The sequence below is a fragment of the Cotesia typhae genome, unplaced genomic scaffold, assembly GCF_013202065.1.
Source record: "Cotesia typhae breed Kobodo isofemale line unplaced genomic scaffold, CoteBio_Ctyphae contig_48, whole genome shotgun sequence".
NCBI classification, from domain to species: domain Eukaryota; kingdom Metazoa; phylum Arthropoda; class Insecta; order Hymenoptera; family Braconidae; genus Cotesia; species Cotesia typhae.
In genome coordinates this window covers 9,643,157-9,669,814 of record NW_027423756.1, presented here as the reverse complement: position 1 = coordinate 9,669,814, position 26,658 = coordinate 9,643,157, and the positions used below count along the sequence as shown (strand labels likewise).

The 26,658-nt window shown below is 29.1% G+C and overlaps 3 protein-coding genes and 1 long non-coding RNA gene across 6 annotated transcripts in view; 2 read left to right on the top strand and 2 right to left on the bottom strand.

Moving 5' to 3' along the window:
• Dib (Cytochrome P450 302a1, mitochondrial) lies at positions 1 to 2,403 on the bottom strand. Its single transcript, XM_074246838.1, has 8 exons — positions 1,938 to 2,403; positions 1,617 to 1,857; positions 1,366 to 1,541; positions 1,046 to 1,250; positions 816 to 975; positions 491 to 736; positions 201 to 419; positions 1 to 136 (listed from the first exon to the last, which is right to left on the bottom strand). Exons 1-8 carry the CDS (start codon positions 2,104 to 2,106, stop codon positions 20 to 22), a joined length of 1,533 nt encoding a protein of 510 aa, XP_074102939.1. The 5' UTR covers positions 2,107 to 2,403; the 3' UTR covers positions 1 to 19.
• The window catches only part of LOC141530024 (uncharacterized), a 33,282-nt gene extending 7,695 nt beyond the window's left edge, over positions 1 to 25,587 (bottom strand). The window contains exons 1-2 of the long non-coding RNA XR_012479692.1: positions 25,456 to 25,587; positions 25,256 to 25,380 (exon numbers count right to left, since the gene is read on the bottom strand). This is a non-coding gene — a long non-coding RNA (uncharacterized LOC141530024). The remainder of the gene's footprint in view (positions 1 to 25,255; positions 25,381 to 25,455) is intronic.
• Positions 2,877 to 5,821, top strand: LOC141530014 (retinol dehydrogenase 11). 2 transcript variants are annotated; one of them, XM_074246851.1, is made up of 6 exons: positions 2,877 to 3,295; positions 3,979 to 4,060; positions 4,150 to 4,451; positions 4,749 to 4,868; positions 4,949 to 5,165; positions 5,247 to 5,821. In XM_074246851.1, the coding sequence occupies exons 1-6, from the start codon at positions 3,178 to 3,180 to the stop codon at positions 5,398 to 5,400; spliced, it is 993 nt and encodes a 330-aa protein (XP_074102952.1). In that variant the 5' UTR covers positions 2,877 to 3,177; the 3' UTR covers positions 5,401 to 5,821. The 2 variants fall into 2 exon arrangements, with proteins under 2 accessions (XP_074102952.1, XP_074102951.1); XM_074246850.1 differs by having other exon boundaries at positions 2,879 to 3,295; positions 4,743 to 4,868; positions 5,247 to 5,820.
• LOC141530012 (uncharacterized) lies at positions 7,800 to 24,928 on the top strand. Of its 2 annotated transcripts, none has more exons than XM_074246848.1 (4): positions 7,800 to 8,033; positions 21,361 to 21,620; positions 22,018 to 22,137; positions 22,213 to 24,928. In XM_074246848.1, the coding sequence occupies exons 1-4, from the start codon at positions 8,013 to 8,015 to the stop codon at positions 23,045 to 23,047; spliced, it is 1,236 nt and encodes a 411-aa protein (XP_074102949.1). In that variant the 5' UTR covers positions 7,800 to 8,012; the 3' UTR covers positions 23,048 to 24,928. The 2 variants fall into 2 exon arrangements, with proteins under 2 accessions (XP_074102949.1, XP_074102948.1); XM_074246847.1 differs by lacking the exon at positions 7,800 to 8,033 and adding an exon at positions 11,615 to 11,971.
• Positions 25,588 to 26,658: the final 1,071 nt, after the last annotated feature.

The following is a 26,658-nucleotide window of genomic DNA, read 5'->3' as shown; positions in this document are numbered from 1 at the left end:
TAACAATTCACGTGAGTAGTTAATGATTGTTTTTCGAAGTAAACTCCATTTTGATAGGTAAATCTGGTTTATTTATTAATAGAGATACGTTATCAAGCAAACCTCCTTTCCATTTGAAATTATATTCCTTACTTAGCTGTAAAAAAATTAGTTGTTTATATTTAATATTATGAATAATAATTGAAATTTTTTTATTTTACCCGTAAGAGAACCATTTGAAGGTTTTGCTCAGCTAATCTGCGTGCGATACATGATCTAGGACCATGTCCAAATGGCAAAACTAAATAAGGATGTACAGAAGCTCCGTTCTTTGTTTTATTTTTATCATCTCGCAACCACCTTTCGGGTAGAAATGAATTTGGGTTGTCAAAGTATTCTGGTAAACGACAAGTAACTTGATTTTGCGTTACGACAATTGTCTGTTGGTAAAAATATTTCCAATCAATTGAGTTGAATAAATTTTAATTTTTAATTAAAAAATAATTTATACTCCTGCGGATATGTGGAAATTATTTAAAACAGTATCCACAGCAAGGATGCGCCCAACACCAACAGAAATTGGATTCATACGAAAAGTTTCTTTGATTACAGCCTTGGTGTAAGTCGCATCACGCAGTGTAGCTGCGGTTATCGGAGCATTATCGACTAATAGCATCGCAGCTTCAGTCTGGAGTTTCTCTAGTACTGTAGGATTATTTCCCAAGTGGTAGAGCGCGAAGGCAAGACTGTAGCTAGTCTAAAAGTATAATTCAACAAGACGTATTTAAATAGTCGTTTTAGATTTAGATTATAAATTTAAATTCATTATTTTTTACTGTGTCGACTCCGGCCAGTAACATGTCGCAGGCCATTCCCACGACGTCTTTTACATCTAAATTTTCGTTTTTTAAATAAATTTCTAACAGAGATTCATTGGTGGACACTGGCTTATTTTTCATGTCATCTATTTTTTTATTTACCAACTCAATGGCGACTCTAAAAAAATTCAATTATTATTTTGTCTAAATTTATTTTCAGATAAAAAATAATTGAACCTGTTGCGTACTCTTCCATTAACTTTTGGCTTGTACACAATTTTTTGTACAATGGAGTCTTAAAATATTTCCAAAGTTGAATTCCATTGTCCAACTTCAATATCGCACTATTGGTCGTCAATGCCGCGTCGATTAATTTTGAACTGCGAGAGTCAACTTGCATCTCTGCTGCGGAAAAACTATTCATCGAGACATCGAATGCTACTAAACATGTTACTGAAAAATTGTTTTTAATAAAAAAACTAATTTTAAAGTCAATCAAAGAGTGATTTAATAATCAATTCATTTTTTACAAATGAACGATCAATAGAGCGTAAATAAACAAGCGTACATTCAAGAAAAAGTCGCGACATCAATGGTAAAAGGTCATCGTATTTTTTGTCTCCACATAATTTAACAAATTGTCGCACAACATTATCAATTACATTGATATAATTAATAATATTCTGTGGCTTACTCAACGCCTTTTGAAATTCTTTTCTTATTCGCCACCAATCTGACCCGTTTCTTTAAAAAAAAAAATTTAATCATCAAAATGAATTAATTATAAATATTGATGCGTAGTTAAAAAAATGTAATTACGTGGGCAAAAGTCCTCCAGAGTTGTATACATGACTTCTATCTTTTCGGTATTTAAGAAGCGCTAAATGACTATGTCTCTCTGGATGTTTTCCAACCTCAGCTTTGAATATTTCTGCAATATCTTCCGGTCGAAATACCCAAACTATATTAACACCGGGTACTATTTCTTCCTTGACTAATGGACCGTATTTACTCAACTTTTTGAAACCATTTTTGTGCAATTTATTAAAATTGTATTCTCCTAATAATTTTTAATTTAAATTAAATAACAAAAAATAGTATTAATTTTATTTAAATGAATAATTATTGAATAAACACTACCTATGTAAGGAAGATACTTATACAAGGTGCCAATAATAGGGAGTGATTTTGGTCCAGGAATATCTTCAAATGGACGAGGATTTAATTTAAAACCGGTTGCAGTACACGAGCTGTAATTTTTCGCTCCGCCGAATAATCGCTGACACGGACAATTTAAATGCATCTTCATTAATTTAAATATTACACAAGTACACCTTGGAATTCAATCAACTCTTCACTTTTGCGTTTAATAATTTTGCAATAATCTTTGATCAATACGTTAAAAGTTGTGAAACATGCTATAAAAAGTTTTATGTGACTTTGTGGACCTACCGGTTTAAATACTCGGTCTAGAGTGAATTATATTCAAAAACGCCAGGTACAAATGTGCCCCAGAAAAATATGCGTTTGAGATTTTTAAGTGCGATAGTGATATTCTCAACTGATACCATAGACTAGTTTTGAAGAGTTAAAATTTTTTAGCCAGCTTCAATTTCTAATAAAATTTTTTTTTTTAATTCAATTATATTTATCGCGGTAATTGAGTCATTAAATTACTGATAAAATTTATTTTGATGTCTTGTAAATAAACGCTGAATTTTTTACTAAAATTTCTTCATTAAAAAAAAAAAAAAAAAAAAAAAAGAAAGAAAAAAAATGTAAACTCATCAAAATTTGAAATATAATATTTAGATATCATAAATTTTTAAATAATTTTTTTATTCGATAAACATACATCAGAATTACTTATTTATTTATTTTATAATTATTATTCAAGAAAAAAAAAATTTGAGTTATTTTGAAGAGTTTAAGTTTAAAGTTCAATATGAAATAAAAATTATTTAAAAATCTTTAATTTGTATCGGTAGAAAAGGGCCTGGGAGTAAAGATTACTTTCCTGGTGTGGTTTCCCCCACGGAGAGACCACGAGGGAAGAACCACTGGAAACCACACACTCAACACTTGGTTAGAGTGTTGAAGTTGCTACAATCCCATAACATTTATATATAAACTAGCCAAACCAAAGCAAACTTGACTCCCACCTGGTACATTGATAACGGTACTCAGTACAACAAGTAATCCTTATGCTTTCGTTGCATTAACAAGATATGTGCAGTGCGATATAACGGGTTTATAAATAATAATCTCTCTATGACAGTTATGCTTGTAAAGTTTTTGTTGTCAAGTATATCTCTCAAGATTTAGTAGATAATAATATAAATAATAAGGATCAAATTTAAATACACGAGTGGATCCTATCATGTGGCCATTTAGCCGTACATGTCAAAGTAAAATACGTCTAGTAGGTAAAACTGTCGTTATCACTGGAGCTAATACTGGGATAGGCAAAGAGACTGCGCGAGATCTTTACAGAAGAGGTATTTTTGTTTATTATCATTTTTTATTGTTAAACTCATTAAATAATAATTCATTTTCAAATATTTGCAATGAATAATTAAATTAATTATTTGTTAATTAAAAACAATGTAATTTATTTTTTATTTAACAATATTCAGCTTGTTGAATATGTCGAAATTTTAATGTCAGTTTTGACTTGAAAATAAATTTTGGAGTATTTATAATTTATTTTTTTAGATTTTTCTAATGATGTATGTGTAATTCATTCTTTAAATGTACAAAAATAATTTATAGTTATAAAGTACTATCTATTGTACTTAAATGAGTAATTATATCTGTACTATGAATCATTATTATTCTTCAAATATTCAAGAAATATTTAAAAAATTTAAAACGCCTCAATACTATTGCAAGTACTTTGATACGCATCACTAACTCACAATTTTTTGTTTTTTCTAATTGCTTTGAGTCGTTTGTAATAAGCAAACTTAATGAGACCAGATAATAAGAATGACCTTGAAAAACGTATGAAATTAACTACCGGTGATTACGAATGAGTATTGAATTTAATTCTCCATTGATATTCCGATCACGTCTCGCGCTTCTTTTTTACCAAGGCATACTGAGTTACAAAGTACAGATAAAAATACGCAATTATGATATTATGTAACAAGTAATTAATATTTTTAATCTCGATATCGAGGTGCAAGAGTCATTCTAGCATGCAGAGATGTTGCCAAGGCCAATGCAGCTGTGGAAGAGTTGAAAACTACGCCTCCTTCCAAGTAAGCATTTTTGATCACTCATTTCCTTTGTCGTCAATCAAAAAAATTTTTAACAGTCAAAATTAAATATTTAATATTTTTATTTTAAGGCCAGACCGCGAACAATTCCAAGGAGATCCAGGTGAATTGGTTGTATGCAAGCTAAATCTTTGCAGTTTAGCAAGTGTACGAGAATGCGCAAAAACTCTGAATGACACCGAGCCGAATATTCACATCCTCATAAATAATGCCGGTGTTATGATGTGTCCGTTTGGAAAAACAGAAGATGGATATGAAACTCAACTACAGTCTAACCATCTTGGACATTTTTTGTTAACTCTTTTATTACTTCCGAAAATAAAAAATTCAACTCCAGCACGAATTATAAATGTTTCTTCTATGGCACACTCTGGTAAACTAAAATAAAATTTTTTTTTTATCATTTTAACTTGGATGTCATGATGATGCTGGTCGGTATGCGGTTTTCATTGATTTTTATTTCCATTTATTAACTTTAAACTGTTTTTAACACATTAATCGATGTCGCATTCAATAATCATTCATAATTGACATATATCATCAGCTTTTTAATTTAACTTATAATTAATCAAATATTAAAAATTTTTAAATTAGGAAATTTAAAACGGAGCCCAGCAAAACTTTGACATTTTTTTATCAATGGATTTTTTTTTTATAAATCAAGTTCTAGGTGGTGACATTCATTTCGACGATATAAATTTGGAAAAATCTTACACTCCATTAAAAGCTTATGGACAAAGCAAACTGGCTAACATTTTATTTACAACAGAGTTATCTCGTCGTTTAAAAGGTTATTCATTTTTTTATAATATCAAAAAAAAAATTTTAATCCTCACTAAACTCATTTATAACAAATTATTCAATTTTCAGAAGCCAAAATAGAAGGCATTACGGTTTATTCATTACATCCCGGTGTAATTTCAACGGAATTAGGACGTCATTTAGACACGGCATTTATCAGAGGAGCAAGAGTCTTTTGGAAATACGTATCGGCTCCTTTTATCAAGACTCCAGAATTAGGTGCTCAAACCACCTTGCATTGTGCTTTAGACGAAGCTGCTGGTAAAGAAACCGGAATGTATTACAAGTAAGAACTTTTATTTCATAATATAAAGTTTCTGATCCAAGTGTTTAGAATAACGTAATTAATTTCGTTTTATTTTTTAAGGGAATGCGCGGTTACAACTCCATCAGCTAGAGCTAGGGATGCAGAGCTAGCGCAGAAGTTGTGGGATGTAAGCTGTAAAATGGTCGGACTTGAACAGAAAGATAATTTGGCTGAAATGTTGGCTATACTCGCACGCGACGTCTCAGTTAAATAGATTAGCTTTTTTTTTTAACTTACAAAAGTATTTTCGATAAAAATTTTTATATTTTTTTTTATAATTTATTCAATTAAAAAGCACAAACTTCCATGTTTTACTTAATCTAAAACTACAAACTAATCTTTAAATTAATTTTAAAAAATTACTCTAATAATTGCACTATTTACTTTATTTTTCACTTACTTTAATTTTTAAATCATGAGTTAATTGTTAAACTCTTAAAATTATAAACATTTTTCCTCGAAAAAACTGTAAACGCTTAATTTTTCTAAAGAGAAATATTTTTATAAATCACCTGCTCTATTTTTAAATGGTACATAGCTTATTATAAAAGGAGCTTTTAAGTATTGTTAAGAAAACTAACTGTATACAAAAAAAAATTACTATACTGTTGAATAATTATTTGAATGAAGAAAGGATAAACAAAAATTTTTCACGGAGATTTTTTACTACTTGATTTTTTGAACCCGTATATGTGTACTTAATGATTTATTACATTTTCCAAAGATTCGTGATGTCACTCTTGAAAGAGATAAACATTTCACGCGATGATGATGCACAAGGCATTCTTGAGTTAAAAGAGATTGAAACCGCGGCCACCCAAATCAGAGAAAGATCACGCAAGCTCTAAAGGTTTATTTCGTCCTTTTAATCTTTCTCCATTTTTTCTTATTCAACTTCTTGGTCTCAGCTACATTATACCAATACAACAACATGATAGGATGAGTAGCGAGTAGAGACATTAGCATCAGCGAGATCTCCGCAGATAATAGTAGAGCATCAGTGAGTGGATAAAAAGGTGAGTCTACTGAAAAGGTAAATTGCACGCGTGCTGACAGTCCGTTTTACATCTTCTCTTGTATGGTAACTAAACACTTTTATATATCCTGCGACTCGCGGTTTAAATTTGAGAACTACGTAATCGACTCCCGTTTATCAGCAAAGGATTTTAAAATTTATAAATAAATTTAAAAAGCTCGTAGGTGACTACATTCATTTGAAAGACCGTTATTCTACTTCGCAAGTCCTCGCACATTTAAATAAAAATATTTTTATGTTATCTCATAATCTTAAAGTCAACGAACTATACTTTACGAAGGCGGAAATCTGTTGGTTTTAAAACTGTTATAACCTTTGATTTATGAATTAAGATTGTTAAATATCCAGTTCTACATGACAATCCGTTAAAAAATTTTAATCACCAACAAAAAAAGTAAGTAAAGTATGTTAGACATCCAGAGATTAAAATTTTTTAAATAAGTTTGTTGTTATAAATGGAAATGAAATAATATAGATAAAATAAAAAATAATTTAGTAATCATTTAGATGTAATCAATTTAATTTAAATATATGTAAGTGTACGGTCAATTTAAGATGTCCACTCGTGACGAAAGTACCTTGGGTCACTTTCTCCAGCTGATACAGTCGTTGAAAGTAATGTGATATTATATATCGGCTGGGATCAAGGGGAGAAAGACGATCACCTTGACTTGAATATTTTTGCATCGCACTCTGTTTCCTTGTAAACACTGCCGCCCACAATAAGAGATGAGATGACAATAATAATTAATTATTCAAAGACGAAAATAAAAACAATGTGACTGTAAAATTTTTGCATTAGAAAAATTCTAAAAATTATCTTGTTGCATTTTTCGACAAAACAAAACTAAAATTGCTCATACAAAATTTTTATTGGAATAAGTAAATAAATAAATTATTTTTTTTTTAGTGTGCAATATTTTACGCGATTTATGATTGTAGATATTATGGATGTATTTAAGAAACATACAATGGAGATGATGAATTGCAAAAGTTTTGCAATACTTTCGACACATCCTTTGTTGGCCACATGAAGGCATTGAAAATATTTATTTCAAGTACATTAGACCGGTTAGGTTTTTTTCTGTGATATTTTCCTGCTAAACCAGTCGATTGATAAGACAACAAGCAGCGACAGTAATGATAAAAATAATAATAATAAATATTATTATTATTATTAAATGTTTCGAAATGTCAAGTATCATTGAAACCCGATCAAAAAAAATTTCGAAACACTTCCGACTAAAAGACTTCCGCCTATAATATTATGAATAAAACAAAGTTTTAAATTCAAAGTCAAAATTATAATTTTTTTTGGGATTTAAATTGAGATGTCCACACAATGTCAGGTGAGCTAAGCGGACAATGCCAAAAGAGAGACATCACACGGTTTATTATTAGTGTATTTTTATTTTTATTTTATTTATTTTAACTAAAAACTGAAAAAGGAGAATCGCGAAGGCGTGAGGCCAGTTCGGCCCTCCTGCCAACTACTCACTCGCTGCCCCCGTAAAAGAATCAGTTCTGCAATCCGGCTTTTAATGTGACTAGTCTGTTCAGTGCTTCAGTACGATTAATCCACCATATGACAGCTTCTCATTCTCGAATAATTCCCCAATCATATTTTACCGAAAGTCTTCTCAAGTGTCAGTTTAAAAAACAAAGTCTCGAAATATTAAATTTTTATTTCGAAATAAAATACAGCCTGTTAATCTACTCAAATGTTTGTAGAAGTTATTAATTTCCTTTTTGTTATTATTTGATGATAGATTGATTCATTTTATTTCAATATGAATTTTTATTTACTTCTGGTAAGTTTAATCTTTACTCTATTAATAAAAATTATTTTTTCATTCAATCAATATTCTTTTCTTAATAACAAACAGGGTTAATTTTTATTCTCACGTTATTGCATCAGAGAAGAATTTAATTCTAAATTTTTTTATGAGATTGTAATCCTAATCAACGGATGTAATCAATACTAACCCTTTCGCAACATACGTACAATATAAATATATGAACTTGAGAATTTTATTGCTGGTCATACTGGACAATAAAAGTAATGTATATAAATAATTTATTTAATAACATCAACAATAACAACATGAAACACGCAAAGGTACAGGCAAAATGAATCATATAATTTTAATAATACCTTTTTATCATGAAAACAATCGATACATATATTACATAATTTTATTAATAATGATCTTTTATCGCGAGTTAAAAAGAATAAATGCGGTAACAGGTTATAGTTAATGGGTGTGAGAATTTTTTTGATCGTAAAAGGTAAAAATATATTTAATAGAATGGACTTCTTGGTATTTATATCACCTTACAAGTCAAAAACTACTTTTATTTAGGTCTATGCTCCCAAAGCCGAAACGGTTTTAAGACACACCCATTATTTATCCGAACTCGAATTTATTTATTTGTGTTTTTGTATAGTGAAGTGCACCTGTGCTTGTTCACATCATGTCAGAGTTAAGTTGTATCATACGAATAAAAAAAAACATCACATGCATTATTGAGTCGTTCATTGTTTACCGTCATTTAAATTCGGTCAAAGGTTCACTGGAATACGCGTGACTCTCGCGTCTATCGAATTTTAATCAGCCGTCGAAATACTTTCAAATTTATTTTTAGAGTTTTTGTTATAAATGAAAAAACAATTAAAATTTTTACGATTTAATTTCATAAGAAAACACTTTCGTTATCGTTAAAGTAAAAATTGATTTTATTATTTATGACCGTGAGACTCATAAATCAATAAAAAAATAAATTACTAGAATACATAAAGAACTGACAAAAAATGGTTATTTCATAAAAATAAAATTACAGCAATAACATATATTTATATATGTATATATCTATGAATCTAATGGTTAAAAACTAAAACTTTCTCTAGATCAAGAGCACAACAATCTCCGATAATAACAAAACGTCGGAACATTAGATCGAGCACCGTTTAATAAAAATTAGTGACCGGCAGCCTTTCTTCCGCCAAATTTCACGTGATAAATACTGCGGTCGCGTTTTAATAAAATATTGTAATCAGTGAATTTAAATATTTGGGAGAAAAATAATTAATCATCGCATATTATGTTACATTACATTGGCTGCGTCCCAAAGCAACGGCCCTACTACTGACACTGTGTGGCATGTATCCTTAGTTTGTATATCCGGCGCCTCGTTATATTGCTCCCAGCATCTGTATAGTATACAGACTTAAGTTAACTTCGCCGCTCGTAAAAGTGAAAGCAATTTGGTGTAAGCATATACACGCTGTAGTAAACGAAGGAGAAAATATGTGTGCAGAAACAGTCGACGCACATGCGTTACATTTAATGTATTTAAAAAAAAACCAAACAAAAAATAACGAATATGTAAAAAAAACACAAGTCGTTACTGATCCCTTAAATTTAAAATAAAATTTATTATTTATCCATTTAATTTAACTCGTTGTTAATTTATGTCCTTCTCACTATCTTATGCTTTATCATTTTCAATGCCGGTAAAATAATAAGTTTGATAAAAAAATAAAAAGCTCGAATAAGAAACAAGTTTTAAGGGATTTAACGACTGTAGATAGGACAAACGCGTGTACAATTTCCTGCAAGCTAAAGACAACTCGTGGGTTTTTGCTCGCGGCTTAATCATCCGCGTACGTAGTCGAGATAGAAGTTTAGTCTAGTATTGTATATAATAATATAGCTTCGAGTACATTGGTATAGGTCTTTGTTTGAAGAACAAAAAATAAAATCCAACAAGAATCGAGCACACTCCCACGCGTCTTGCGAATCTACCGGATAACATCACTAAACCGTTCTTTTACTTTTTATTTCATTTTATTTTAGATTTTATTATCTATCTCTTTTTCTCTCTCATCTTTCCTATGTAATCTTCGACGTTTTCTCAAAACTTCCGCTTTTCGTTGCATTATTAATTACGCATAGTTACTTTGTTGCTAAATGCAACAGCGACGAACAATAAAAGGCGCGTCGTAATTCATTTTATTTATTTTTTTTCTCCTGTTATTACTGCTGATAATAATAACAATAATGGCAAAAGAAAAAAAAAGTAAATTTAAATATAAAATTAGTACGCGCAGTGATATCAAGTGTAATTTGCACGCATTTAGTGTAATGCGTTAGTGTGTAAGTAGGTATGAGTAAGAAGGTTATGACGACTTAAGTATAAAATCTATCCAATACGAATTTCTGCGACCACGTACCGGATAATGAGCTCGAAAGTTTATTTAAATACAAGTACACAATACTCTTCAATACATTGTATTCGAGAGGGTGTGTATTTCTGTCTATTACATTATAGATAATTTTTTCTTACATTCATACATAAATTTATTTAATAGCTCAATCATAAAGCTACTTAATTAAATCCATTAAATCAATATTTAACCTTCCCTACATTATATACCTTTTAATTTATTTCCTTATATTTTATATTAATTTGATGATACATTTAAAAGTCAATTAAAAGCTTCATAACTCCTTACACAAATAACGTAAACTCATTGCGATGACGTTTAAAAAATACCTCTATGATCTAATCTAAGGTCTGAGACGTCTCGCGTTCTTGAAAAATAATAAACGTATGTGACACTTTGAAATACCTACAAGGTAACGCGGTAGCTTACTCATTAGCTGTCTAATTTTTTCTAAATTACGATACACGTCACATTTTTTTAAAATAAATATTTGTAGACGTTTTATAAAAATAATTAGATGATAATTAAAAACTAAAGTGTGTCGTTAAAATGAATAAAGAGTAAGTCGGTTATAAATAAAATGTTACGAATAGTTGCCTTGAACTCTTGATGTTCTGATGGGTAGCGACACGGTTCATAAGCAAGGACGAGCTTCACTATTTAAACTTCAACTCTCAACTCCTTTGTAATATCCTGAACGTTTGTTTTTTTTAATTTTTTTTTTGAATTTAATAAATATCTCGTGAAGCTAAGTGACAGAGTGGAGTATAAATAAATGTACTATCGAATGTAATGTAGTGTGAGCGTGGGTCGTAATCAGAGGACACCTAATGTAATGTAATGTAATCATATTTATATACAGAGTATAAGTAAACTGACTCGCCCCTCTATCTACATAGACTTTAGTATAGTACACATTAATATTATTTTAAAAACTACAGAAAAAATAAAACGGACCAACTCTGCTGGTATCTGAGACCAAATTAAATGTCCATCTAGTTACATTACATTATACTCTAGATCAGAGTTAAGTCTATACAGAGTTAATACCACAGGAGTGTAAGCTCGAGACCAAGAAGCGAAGGTGGAGGCAAGCTAAGTGTGCAGCCAGCCCAAGTGATAGCGAGGAAACGTCGTCGTACCTCAGTCTCTCTCGGTATCGCATCCTCTCCGTGCTACTTAGACGTAACTTGTGATTCTATTAACCGGCATAGTGTTTATTGACTTTGTGAATTATTTCGGCGATTTATTTCTATAATTAATTATTAATTTTTTTTCATCGATAACTTCTTCATAGCCGGACAAAAGAGAAATTTTTAGAAATAATAATAATAACATTTACATTTTATCGAATTGAGAATCAGCGAACTTGTTCGCGGTATTGATAGCAGAAAATAGTCAACGATAATCATGAAAGTGTTTTATTGAGGTGTTAATAAAAAATTTATTCAGAGGCCAGTGAGAAAAATTAGTGAAATGTCGAAGCTCTGGATAATTATTGCGGCAATTTATTTAACTAGGGTGAGATTGTTGTTTTAATTAATAATTATTTTCTATTTAGCGGTTAAGCTGTTTGTGAGAAAATAAAAATTTTTTTTTATTAATATAATAGCAAGTTTGTGGGTAAATATAATAGTAATAATTTTGTAATAAAAAATTTGTTATTAAAAAGTAAGATCGTAGTTATAGTAACGAGACATTATCTCTCACAATTAGTAACGCCAGGACTAAAGCCTACTCTTACTCTTAGCACTCTGCTCTCATATTCGGAGTTTGCTCATACGGTACGTCGATTATGAGTCTACAAAAAATTAAATATGGGCATTATTGCTGTTAATAATTTAAATTTTACCTCCCTCGTAAGTAAATAAATAAATAAATAAGTAAAGTACAAAGATGATAATATGTGTGTACAATTACTCGACTTGGTAATTAGGTAATTATTAATGAGCCGGGTCTTATTTAATAGACTCGTATACGTCTTAATAAAGTGAGGCTGGTACTAGACGATGAAAGACGACATAAAAGAAAACAAAACGTTATTGAGTTTAAATTCACGTGAGATCGTGTTCACGTAGTATTGAAAGGATCAAATGCCATTGCCACACTAATTTACTGATCTCACTTCATTATACACAGCACAACTACTACCACCGTTAACTAGCATAATCTGTCAGACAAATGCATGAGAAAATAATTTACGTTTAATGACTGAGTACACCTATAATTTACAAATTATTTTCTTTTTTATTGATAAAATTATAAATCACCTACCATAGCTTTGATCAGTTAAATTGTTAATAATTATGATTATTCAAAAGAAAAATATAATCGTCATTTTTAAAAAAATACAATACAGACAAAATTATATAACATGAGATGGAACCAAATAAAAATTAATATATCTGGCCGCTTTTAATTATGACATAAAGAAGCGTGACCATTAGTTGCTAAAAAAAGTCATTTATTATTATTAAATGAAATAAAACATTTATTTATGTCTCTGCTCGGGTTAAAAAAACATTAAAATCATAAAAATCTATTGTTATTATTGCTATAAAAATTAAAGTGATGGTTCATCTGCCGGCGTTCAATTTTGAAAACTGACAGATTTATTCACCATTTAATGGGGCCTTAAATCTAGTCCATCGCATCACGAATTTGTGTGAGATTCATTGCCAACCCGTTACCGCGAAATACATAGTGCTCGTAATATAAGTATAACTATACGCGGGATTGTGTTTACTCGCTAGTCAATACAAGAGCACTCAGTACAAATACTTGGGAGCGTACTCATGTATTGCATTACCTGTATGTGAGATTTGATGTTTTAGTTGAGAAGTAATATAAGAACAACCGATTTAACCACTCCGGTATCGCTTCTACCTCCCATAACCTTTAACCCCACGCGATGACCGGCAGTAACATTTTATACTGTCGTTTTACGGCACGATTTCAGCGCATACCGTTGTTATTATTTTTTAGTTATTTACTACAACAATTGCCACCGACCTCCAGTCTCTAGCAAATAGAACCGGTCTTCGATTTTTTTTGTGGATTTTTTGTGGTTCTATGAATAAAAAATAACCGGGAATTCAATTGAAAAAAAAAAAATCTGACATGTTTCGTTTGATAAATTTTATCAATTTCAAATTTAATTGCCGCAATAAATTAGTTTGAAATTTTTCTCTCAATGAGAATGCTCGAGATAAATTTATTTACAACTATAAACGATACGATTGGCAAAATAAATAAGACCTTAACATTGAACTTTAAAAAATATATTCCTCGGAATCTTGATAGTTTCTCAAGGTCTTTAAAAGTAAAGTCTTTATATTCAAGAATGTGAATTAAATGCAAACATATCAGGCAATTGCGCCGGCTGACCGGTAACTGACCTCGACAATGAATTTTATCCGCTCGTCGCGTGCCTTCGTTGCTGAGGGCTCTTTATTTCCTTAACAACAACAATAACAACAGCATGCATATACTTATTTATATATGTGCTGGGTTTATATCCTCTCATCTTATCATTGTGCAGTATATTTGAAGCCCTTTCTCTTTCTCAGCAAATACATATGTATAGCTAAGACATAATACCGTGGATCTACAGCGTGACGATTCATGATCGTAAATCACGCTCGTGAATCTGAATGCTCTGGGCAAAATGTTGAGTGCATACTTATGTTTAGAGGTCGACGGTGTTACGAATAGTACCGCAGAGCATCATCAGGGCCAATCAGGAATTTACTTTGATATATATATATATATATATATATATATATATATATATATATATATATATATATATATATATATATATATATATATATATATATATATATATATATATATATATATATATATATATATATATATATATATATAGGTGGGTCAAAAAAATCGAATAATTTATTTTTGACTTTATACTCTGAAAAATATGTTCATAGACACATAAAAAGAATTCTCTCCAAGTATAAGCTCTTAATTATAACGGAAGGTCCTCCGCTTTGCGGGTTTCTATTTTTTCGAATAATCAGATAAAAAAATTTATATCTCGCTTCCAACTGCTTGGAAAAATATTCCGTGGCATAGATTTTGTGAGAAATTGAATGCTTTACAAAAAAGGTCTCTTATGACTTTTTCAAAAACTCAACCGATTAAAAGATATTCATAGTTGAAGTTTGGCTATTTTAAGGAAAATATTCGTTTTTATTATGAATTTTATAAGTCGATGAAAAAAATTATTTCGGATTGCGGAACTCATGATTTTGTAGGAAATTTACTGCTCTACAAAAATGGTCTCTTATGATTTTTGATTAAGTGAAGCCGTTACGAGATATTCATCGTCAAACATTAACGAATATCAATATTTCCAGTTTTTGATCAATAATTCGATAAATTTTAATTTAAACTATGAGTTTCAGGAAAATTTACATAAATTTGAGTTTCAATCGATAAAGAAATGTTATAAACAATTTTTTTAATATTGTTTTCAGTCTTGAGCTTGTTTGATTGCATTAAAACAAGAAATTAGAGCATTTTTTTCGACATATAGCCAATGATTAGTTTAATTTGAAGTGAATGACATATTTCTTTGTCAAATTTAATATGAAAAGTATTGAATCAAGTGAGAAACAACCAGTATTTAACTTTTTTATAGATAAATTTTTTATTGAATTATCAATTGCAATATAATTGTCTATATTTTTAACATAACAGTACGCTATTACTATAAATAATTTCTTTTATTACAATTTGGGAATGTTTTTTGATGTTCTTTGACAACTTGCAATAAGTACTGGAATTGTTCTTCATTTTTTGTCAAGCATTGATTATATTCACTGACTAATGCAACAGCTCGCTCTGCTGAATCATTGACAACTTTTAGTTGTTGAAAGTATTCTTTATTTTCGAGATAACTCTCATTAGTAGGCCATAATTCAACATCGACATATATATATATATATATATATATATATATATATATATATATATATATATATATATATATATAAACATGTACGTAGATATATTTGATACAATACAAAGATTGAAATTCTGTATAAAAGAGACACATTAACACATATGCAAAACGATTCGTTCATTTCCAATTACGGTTAGGCCGTTGCAATCGAGAGTGGGCTTTTAATGTGTATGTAATATATATATATATATATATATATATATATATATATATATATATATATATATATATATATATATATATATATATATAGATATATATTAATATAAATAGTCCTTTAGTGCATGCTGAGTCAGGACAGATCGATTCGATCGATTAGCAATCAAGAACATTTATTTCTTTACTTCAATCTAATTTCCACTAAAAAAAAATTTTTTTCATACATAATTAAATTGATTAAAATGAATTTTAATTGATTTTACTATCCCAAAATCAAAATTGAAAATTAGGTCGATAAATTTGACGAGCAATAAAAAGAATCGATAAAATAAACTGACATGATGTGACGTGAAGTGGAAAAAAATTAATAATGTAAATTTAGTCGGTGAGTAAAAAAAGAGCTTCTGAATTTAATTTCGTTGATTGCGCGGATAAAAAATGCTTTTAGTGCATCCGAAGATGGTGATTATAATTTACAATCTCTTTGAAGTGACAGTAAATGATTCAGTTTTGCTAAAAAGCTATCATTTATAATTATCAATGGACAATGGGTACAATTGTAGACATCAGACCTGTTGATTGATATAATGTATATTGATAATAATAATAATAATAATAATAATAATAATAATAATAATAATAATAATAATAATAATAATAATAATAATAATAATAATAATAATAATAATAATAATAATAATAATAATAATAATAATAATAATAATAATAATAATAATAATAATAATAATAATAATAATAATAATAATAATAATAATAATAATAATAATAATAATAATAATAATAATAATAATAATAATAATTTTAATAGTTGCTGTTATAGTTGTATAGTATGCAAAATGTGGAAAATAATATGACACGTAATAATGAGGCGTTGAAGTAAGATAAAAATAAATTGTATATAGATCTCTTTACGTACGGTTTGTTGTGATTAAGACATAAGAAATGTATTTTCTCATGATGGATTTTTTTTTTGTTAGAGTATATACAGTATAAAGGGATAGTTATCGTCAATTATCCGGTTACGTAATCGTATGATTAGTTGTATGTAAATGTGTGAAAGAAAATAAGACACAAAACTATTTAAAGTCTTCATCATTAGAATACGTTATGGTTTATGCTTATAATTGTGATTGTGATTATATTATTATTTAATGTATATTATAAATTGTAATATAAGGATAAAAGATGCAATATGTGATTAGTTAAATTGAATTTTATGAAATTCGCGGATAAAAAATTAGCAAATTTTTAATGATGAGAAACAAATTATATATTGATATCTTTATAAATATTTGCCTATGAAAGGATAAAGAACTGTCGTGATTTAAAATTGGTATTCCCTCGACATTCACCTTAACCTGAAAGCCGCTTCACCTCCAAGATCTACGTAATAAGCAGTTTAAGCTTTTTTTCGCTGAAGAGTATTAGAGTGAGCCGTTCAGCAGTGGTTTTGTCGGATAATAGACTACTCGACTAAAAAGACTTATTGTCAACTTCTCTTATTTTATTTTGTCATTTTCATCATACAATTCTTCTTTCGCTTACTGATTTTACTGCTTCATTTAACTGAGATTTACTAACGGAAGGCGTCGCTTGAACAACTAAGCAAACTTCTCATCTTGAGCTCTTTCAAATAAAATTTTTTAATTACCGTCATGACAATTATTTTTTTTTTTTTTTCCAGAACAAACTTATAATTTTATGTTTCCGGTGAATTTAATTGAAAAAAATTGAAAAATTAAAAACTCTCACTGTAAAGTTCTGAAGGGATTAAAAATTAAAAACTACTTGAGGCAATAAATGAAATATACAACTTTTTTTTATTAAATAATTAAATTGCAAAATAATTTAATAAACAAAAAAATTATTGTCATTAAAATTATTAATAACAAAGTTTGGAATATATTTTCTTAAAAAACAGATTTAATTATTAAGTTAATTAATTGCTTAATGTTAATACAAAATTTTGCAAGTGAATCAAACAATAAACCGTAAAAAAAAAAAAAATTACTTTAATTTTATTTATTGAATTTTTGTTCCGAAGGTGTGCAATCATTAAATAAGTAATTACAATTTCTAATCAATCAGTAAGTCAGTTAATTAAAGTACATAAATTTGACATAACTCAAGACATGACTTTATATTTGTAATAATAATAACAAAGGCCATGAAAATAAATGCCACTAATTTATTCAATGTATTATGTTGGACTTAAGAATGCGAATCGATAACTAACAAACGGAACAATGAATTGATTGCCGGAAAATAATTAATTGTTCAATCGATCCTCTTGCACTCTATTGAATACGAAATAACCTAATGGCCTTGAGCAAATCCCTATTGCACTTCGTCATACTCATGTTAGCTGCTCACATTATTATTATATATTATATATTTCTCATGGTACGCCAAATACTAACAATAAAATGTGCTAAGTAACTAGTATTAATCATCAGATACCGAATGACGGTAATAGATTGCAACAACTAATTGATTCCAGTTTAAAAAAAATTGCAGTGCATTTACTCAACTCGTACCATATTGATTATTATAATTAGTAATAAGCAGCAACTTTCTTCTTAATGTTTTTATTTATTTGACCGATAGCTGCTGTTAATAAAAATAAATAAATGTATAGTTTAATACGGAAATTTAAATAATTATGTTGTGACCAAAGACGTATCTTATTTACATAACCAGAAGTTTCATTCATTGATTCATTCGAAAATAAGTTCGTTAAAAATTAATTTATAGCTACTTTTTGAGAAAGAAGAAAGTTTGGATGATAAATTAAAAAAAAAAAATTATGTAACAATAAATTAAAAAAAGGTCAAAAGAAAATGTTTTATTTATTTAAATGATAATTTATAGAATTTTAATAATAGTAATAATATAAATTCTCCTGACAAACGGTTTAAATTTGATAAATTTTTACCGGATAAAATCGACTATTGTTGATAATTGGCTTTTTATAAATAAAATAAAACAACAATGATGAATAAAAATAAAAAGATGGTGAATGACAAGCCAGAAAATCCATTTCTACTGGAATCATCTTTCATCAAGTGCAACGAAAGCGTGTCTACATAATCACAATCACAATTGTTAGCATTCCTCAATCTCGTCTGATGCCTGATGTCTCTACTACTCTCTTACTGTACTGAGCGAGTTGGTACATCCCGTTGCTCGTTACACTCACTTAGTAATTCTGTTCGCTGACTATGTAGTTGAGTTGTATACTTCTGATGACAATAGTCTAGTTCCGTTTTAGAAAGTAAAAAAGTTATTAAACTTGTCAGAGATACTTATTGATGTCAAAATATAAAACAAAGAGGCTAAAAAAATTTTATAAATACTCTTGAACTTTTATTTTTTAAATGGAGTGATTTGAAAAAAAATTAATCAACATTTTATTGAGATCTCATGACATTGAAAAATTTCAATTGACAAAAATAAATCTCGTAAAAAATTTAATCTTATCTAAAATTATTAATATAACAAAAGATACTCATTCGTTTCTAAACAACAGCAGTAAATCATGACAAGTAATGTAATCATTATCGCCTAAACCGCAAGTACAACCCTTTCTCTTGATATAATACATAATAATTCTCAGTACAAGAGAAGACTAAGTAGAGACTGAAAGAGTAAAGCCTGAAGCCGAAAGACTATTCCAAGCCTTTAGAGAATGGCCGTGGGAAGTGTTCAGGATATTTAACCACCCACGCTGGCGTCAACCACTCGATAATGAAAAAAATAATTTTTAACTCTTCGCGACAAATGACAAACTGTATAATAGGTAATTGTCCAATGATGAGACTCTTCAAAGACCAACGACCGCGTAATTGGCTATTTGCACTTCTATTTCGTTCTATTCAAAAAATTTACATACTTTGCATAATAATAATAATTATTATTATAAACTTTATAGGACATTTAGAGCATAAAGTTTCCTGGGAAACTTTATGAATATCATCATAACGCCGCCTACAGATGACAGATATCTAAATAGTTCACTCAGTAGCCAGATAGTAGATGTAATATTTAGCTCACTATTTCTCATGTATTTAATAATGTGTCTGTATCTGAGTGATAAACATCGTAACATTCATATCCATTATACAGTTATAATCGTGACTGCGATGATGTGATAAAATACTACCCTGTTCCTCCAAAACAGTATATATGAAGCAAACTTTTTTAAAAAATATTTAAAAAGAAAAAATTTTTTTTTTACTTATACAAAAATAATGTCATATTTTTCCTCGAAAAATTTATTTTTTTTCTCATGAATTAAAAATTATATAAAAGATATAGAATTTTTTTTTTTTGAAATTACTCAATCGTACATAATATTTAATGTTACATAAGTTGAAAATAATTAAGAAAAAAAAATCTTTTCCTCCTTCGTCATGTTAACCCCCAACACTTATTAAGTATCAAGTGTTCTCTAAGTATAAAGTCAATGAATAAAACGAGGATACCGGCAAATAAATAGTGCAATACATAATTTAATATAAATTTTATTATGTATGTCTCCTGGCATCGAAAGCCGGGTGATATGGGATCTCTTAATATGGACCGTAGGCTGGAGACTTTCCCAATCCCACGCACGCCTCTCGTAAAGAACCCGGAGAGACGTATAGCAATAATATAACATGACATGTAAGTTAGTATTCGCTTACTCAACTTTGCCGCTATACCATGAAAATACTATAGAAATATACATAGAGATAAATACAGCACACCAGTACAACTCAAGTACAAACGAAATGCGATATTAAAACTCCGCGATGTGACTCAAAGCCTAAGATGGAATAAAGAAAAATAATCACAGTACTCGTAATTTTTTTTTTTTATTTATTACCCTCAAATTAAGTCGATCTTTCGTCATATGTGAATGAGCAATACTTAATAAAGTAATCGGAGAAATCATCTTGACATTGTTTTATTTTAACATTCTTGACATCAATTTAAATTCTCTCGGAATCTAATTCGTTTTACGTGAGATTATTTTAATTGTTAAATAAAAGAATCGATTGAAAAAAAATAATTTATGTAAGTACGTTATCTAATACGTATAACCTTGAATTTAATAAAGGACGTAACATTTTTTCAAGATCACATCAAGGTAAATAACATTATTATAATTTCGAGGTTTTCCCAACGCCCACTAATTTTCGCAGGTCAAACATTAAATTATGGTACACCTACGAAAAGTATCCGTTATTTATACATGTATTTTATTTTCAGATTGTCAAGACCTTTTGAATAATTCAAATGATTATGAGAATATGCACTTGATCCCGATATAATATTTATCAAGATCGATCTTGTTGACGCCTCTTAATGATGATTCTCCTTGATTTAATAGAACAATGTCCAATAAAATAAATTTAAATAAAAATTTTCGTATATTCAATAGAATCATCGGATCATTAATTATTTATCTGTATTATATTTAAATGTAGAATAAATAATAAACAATAAATAAATTAAAACACTAACATTGATAAAGTCTTAAATGGTCAGCGACATTGTTATGCTTATGTCACATTAAATTATTGCCGTGTTATTAAATTTTTCCATGTGCTACATGCATAAAAAAAATTATTTCAAAATTTCTCTGCGCTCAATTAAATAAAGCGAGCAAAAAAAACTTTATTAGCATTTAATTTTAATCTGATGTGACTTTTATGACACTGGAACTGGATGCTTAAATTGGTATTGTTTTTTGTTTAAGATTTCGGTATTTTGTCTGACACCAGACGAAATCGAAGCTCAAAGAAGTGGCTGGAATGTCGATCCGAATACCCAGTACCACATACAAACTGACGAGGGACCAGAGAGATACTTTCGATTTCAAACACTCAATGGACAATTTCGTAAAGAAAAGAGGCTCGAGGACGGTACTGTTATCGGTACTGAAGGATGGCTTGATCCCCTAGGTTATTTAAGAATCAAAGATTATATCGCTGATCGCGAAGGCTTTAGAATACTTAAGTAAGTTTTTTTTGTTTATTTTTAAAATTACTTGGTAAATTAAATAATTATTTTTTGAATCTAAATCTCAAATCTCAGATTAAATTTAATAATAAAGTATCTATTATTTTAGCAGTGATTAAGGTCATGAATAACCACAAAATCATGATAATAATAGAACAATTATTATGAAATACCTTGAGTTATTTCCGTAGGAAGACAAAAAACATTCTCGTTATTATTCTAGTAGTAATTTATTATTACTCGTCATTAAACAATTAAATTACGTACGTGACCGTGAAGACTTAAACAAATTTACAGTACCTAGTTTACTCAATTAACAAGTCTCGTTAGTTCCAAAGCAATTATTATTAATTTAATTAATTAATAATACCATCGCACATTTTTTTTTTATCAGATCTAAAACAGTTTACGTTGGAATCAATCGACCGATTGACGAAGCAGTGACCGCCAGTAAACGAGTACCGCCTACAAGTGGAGTTTTGGTTAAACCACGACGACCTCCTAATCCATTTAGGTTTGTATATTGGTTAATTAATTATTAATGAAATGAGGTATAAGGAACTGAATTATAATGCTAATTGTTTTGCAGACAACCAGTATTACAAGACTTTTCAAGCAACAGCATCGAAAGTAACACGATAAAACCATATCGAGCGTATTCATCAGCAGATTCACGAAGATTCATTGTACCTTCAACTCCGTCGTATCCGCATTCGAATTATTACTCAACAACAATAAGACCAATAGCAATAGCCAATGAATTACCAAAGCCTGCAACGAATAAATACATTCGACCATACCGAGTTTACAATCGATCTTACAGAAGATCTTATCCGTACGTTGGATCACCTACTGTTGAAATAGAACCACCAGAAGATAATAGCAATAATAATATTATTAATAGTAGTAATAATGACGACGCAATAAAAGGAACTCCAGAATCAAAATTTGGACTTTATCGGGCAGACAATCGGCGATACCGAGCCGCCCTAGCGTCAGGACGTTTTAACAGCACATCTCGACAAGTACGCACCCGTCGACCCAATTTCACAACTGAAAACTCCGACAGTCAGACAAAAGAAACAACAAGTCCCGTTTACTACACTCTACCGCCAGCGAATCCACGAACCAGACAGGCGCGACTTTCTCAGGGGATTTCATCAACACCACAAGAATACGAATTTCCTCAGTACGATGGAACTCACACGACCGCTGATGGTTTTCAGTATTACCTAAAAACTCACTATCATGAAGAAGAGCAACAGCCCGATAAAAGCGTCGGGTCATTCGGCTACGTGGATCCCTTTGGAATCAGACGAGTTGTCTACTACAAAGCTGACGGACAAAATGGATTTGTTCACAAGAAAAACAATCGGTATGTTGGGTTCGACGCTACTCCATATGATCCCGTGCCACCGAAATAAGAAAAAGATAATAAAATAACTGAAGTGTTATTATGCTCAGTTGTAAATTTTAGTCAAGAGCCTCCGTTCTAGATGCCTTACTTGTGAAAATTAACTCGACGTGCCAGTCGATAGTTTTATGGTTGTGTGAGTACGTAAATGTGTGAATGAGATTCATTTATGATTTAGAAAATAATAATAATAATACTGACAATAATGATGATGATAATAATAATAATAATCCTTAAGCTTCAAATTCACACAATCATTTATTTATCTTTATTATTATCATACTGCTTCATAATGATTGTTATTATTATTCTTTTTTTGTCTACATGTATAGTGAAAGATTAGTTACGAAAAAAGGTGCTTCAAGTCTTTAGATATTCATTTTAAAAAATACGCCGTACCTAAAAGTTTGACGTATGCGTACAGAGCGCGAAGTAACGTAACAGGATTATCAATTATTATTTTTTTGAATTACGTGGGAAGATTTGACACGTAACAACTAATATAACTGGACATTGAACTCTTAGTTGTCAATCTTTTAAACTCAAGTATCTGACGCAAGCTTGATTAAGAAGAAGAAAGAAAAAAAAGCGGGAAGTTGAAGATTAAAAATAAAATTTGCATTTAATTTGAGAAAATTTACAGGGATTGTCTCGTCTTGAATGGAAACTCGTAATATCCGGAAATAATTATTGCGTGTAATTTTCTCTTATGTATTTAAAAACACCGGAAGACTAGTATACGTACTGATTTATACAAGTAATGCGTATTGTTTTGGATTCGTGACCTACTAATGAGAAAAGTTATTTTTAAATATATTCCGAACATGTCGGAACAATTGACATTTTTTCTCGCCAAAACTTTCTTTCAAACTGGACTGCTCATTGTAATTGCGCTCGTGTGCTTATCATTTATATTGATTTACAATGACGCCATTTAATTTTCATTATAAAAAAATGTCAGTATATAAAATTTAAAAAATACTGGTAGTTTAAGTACCACGTAGATAAAAAATAAATAGATTAATAATTAATTTCATTGATTGATTTAATGTGTGAATAATTTATGCGTGTCAATAATTTATAATAAATATTTAAAAGAAGGCAAATTTCTAAGATAAAATTATGAAAGAAAATATCAATTAATTATTAATTAATTGATCATAAAATCGAATGCTGTCATTGCCCTGACGACCACAGTGCATTTTATTTAGTGTAAGAGTAATAATAAAAATATATTAATAAGAAATAATAAATAATTAATTATTTTAATGCACTTTGTTCGCAGGGCATTAATTAAATTGTATGTTTGTAAATGAATTACAAGATATACATTTGCAATCAGACAGCTTTCTTGCTCTCTTTATTGTTTTATCGAATTTTGTTCCATTTAGATGTACTTACTACCTCTTCTCTGTACTTAATACTAATTTACTTGCTGGGGAAATCAAAATTGTGTTTAAATAGGTCTTAATTTTTTTATAAACGATCTTGATCTCGTTGTAAGAAAAAAATGTAACAGATTCTTGTAAGGAAATCCAATCAAGATCTCGCGTAAATAATAATAATAATAAAAATAATAATAATAATAATAATAATAATAATAATAATAATAATAATAATAATAATAATGACGATGATAGTATAATAATAGTAATAATTATTACTATATATTTATGATTTATTCAACTGAGTAAATACTCACGCTAACATTTTATCCATAACTATCAAGATTTTAAAATCCGAATACTCAGATTTCTTTACGCTCGTGCGCCCAATTATTTCGTTTAGTTGAGGTAAATTAATTCGATTTTTTTTTCATTTTATATACATTAAATCTCATTAATAAAATGCTTTATAAACAATGTAATGGATTATTTATTTATTTTATTGCTATAATTTATTTATTTTTTCGTTATTTTCAGTTTCAATTCATGTAAAAAGAGAATAATAAACTGTTTTTATTTTTCAGTAAACTCGACACCTCAGATTACTATTTAGTTTAAGATAATAAAATATTCAGGAATTGTGATCACTTTTACTGATTTCTACTTTCAATTAAATGAAAGTAATATTACAATGTATAGGTGCATAAGCAATTATTAAATGCATAAATGGATCAATTATATGATTATTGAAACCTGATAATTCAGAAATTGGTGGTTCGGTAATGAGTACATTGATGGTAAATGAAAGAATAGAAGAAAGAAACTCGACTTACCGATCGCTGGCCTCTGATAGTAAAGACGTATGGGAGCTTTCTCGTAGCAGCATTGAAGTTATCTAGTCGCTGAAGAGATGACGATAATTTCAAGATGTTCATTCATGATTTTGAAGCAACCAACACTAAATAATAATAAAAAAAATTAGCATTTAACATTATAAATAAAATAGTGGATAAAAAAATAAAAATTGACTTACCAATCACTAATTTCTACTGATGGAAATAAAAACTGTATTAAATAAAGCACTAATCTTTATAATAAAAATCTAACATTAATTTTTTTTTTTTTTTCAATAATAAATATCACGAATGAATTCATTGAAATCACGACTTTACTGTTTTAAATATTAATTTAGAATTATGAGGCTGAAGTTAGCAGACACTTGACAATTTTTTGATTTTTCTTGAAAAATGAACTAGGCATAGAAAATTATTTATAAAAATGTCATTTAAAATTTTTAAGAGCTTCTAAAGATGAAATTTTTGAATAAAATTTTCTTGCTATAATTTGTTTGTTAGAAAAATTCTAAAAATTATCAGACGTCTCTCAACTTCAGTGTCATTTAGAATCTATTTATTTATCTGTGTACTATTGAAAAACCCTTTTTTTAATCGATTTAGAATAGGGTCGGGGAGAAGAAATGGCGAAGAGGTAGAACAACAACACTCGATCGGTTCGGTGATGTACACCGGCTGGGCGCCTTGGAAACGCAGCGAGCTTCGATGACGGAAAACACTACACAACACAATGGACCTCACCCACATCTCCCGAATATTTTAGACGATCATTCACTAGTACGAAACTTACTTCGATTTATATTTTTTTATAACAATTTAATATCGTATTGAATTAATCTAAAACTCGTTCATGATTTTGAATGAAGAAGCGATTTATTTACGCAATATTTCCGAGCTTTGTTCTAGACACTTATACACTTATACACAAACTTATTCGCATCACTCAATTTCAAGAAAATTATATTATTTAATTTTATTCACCAGGAAGCTACACTTACGACGACCAGGAGCCCGAAATCCCTGCTTATACTTTCCGGCAAAAAAAAAAAAATATTAAATTTAATTTTTTTTTACACAACTCTTTAATTATTTAGATCAAAATACTAATTTTAAGTCAAATTTATTCGACTACCGATATATTTTTTATTTAATTAAATTTTAATAAAAAAATTAATTATTTAAAATGAAATAATTATTATTTTTAAGTATAAAATAACCCGGAAAAGAATGTTATAGATAAATGGAGCAATTACTGTGAGATGCTATTATGGCGCAGTTTTGAGAGCGAGTGATGCTTTGTGGGTAATTTTCGCAGTCCGTTAAACACCAAAATTTTTCTATTGGTCAATATCTCCCGCGTAAAATTATTTACAACGGGATTG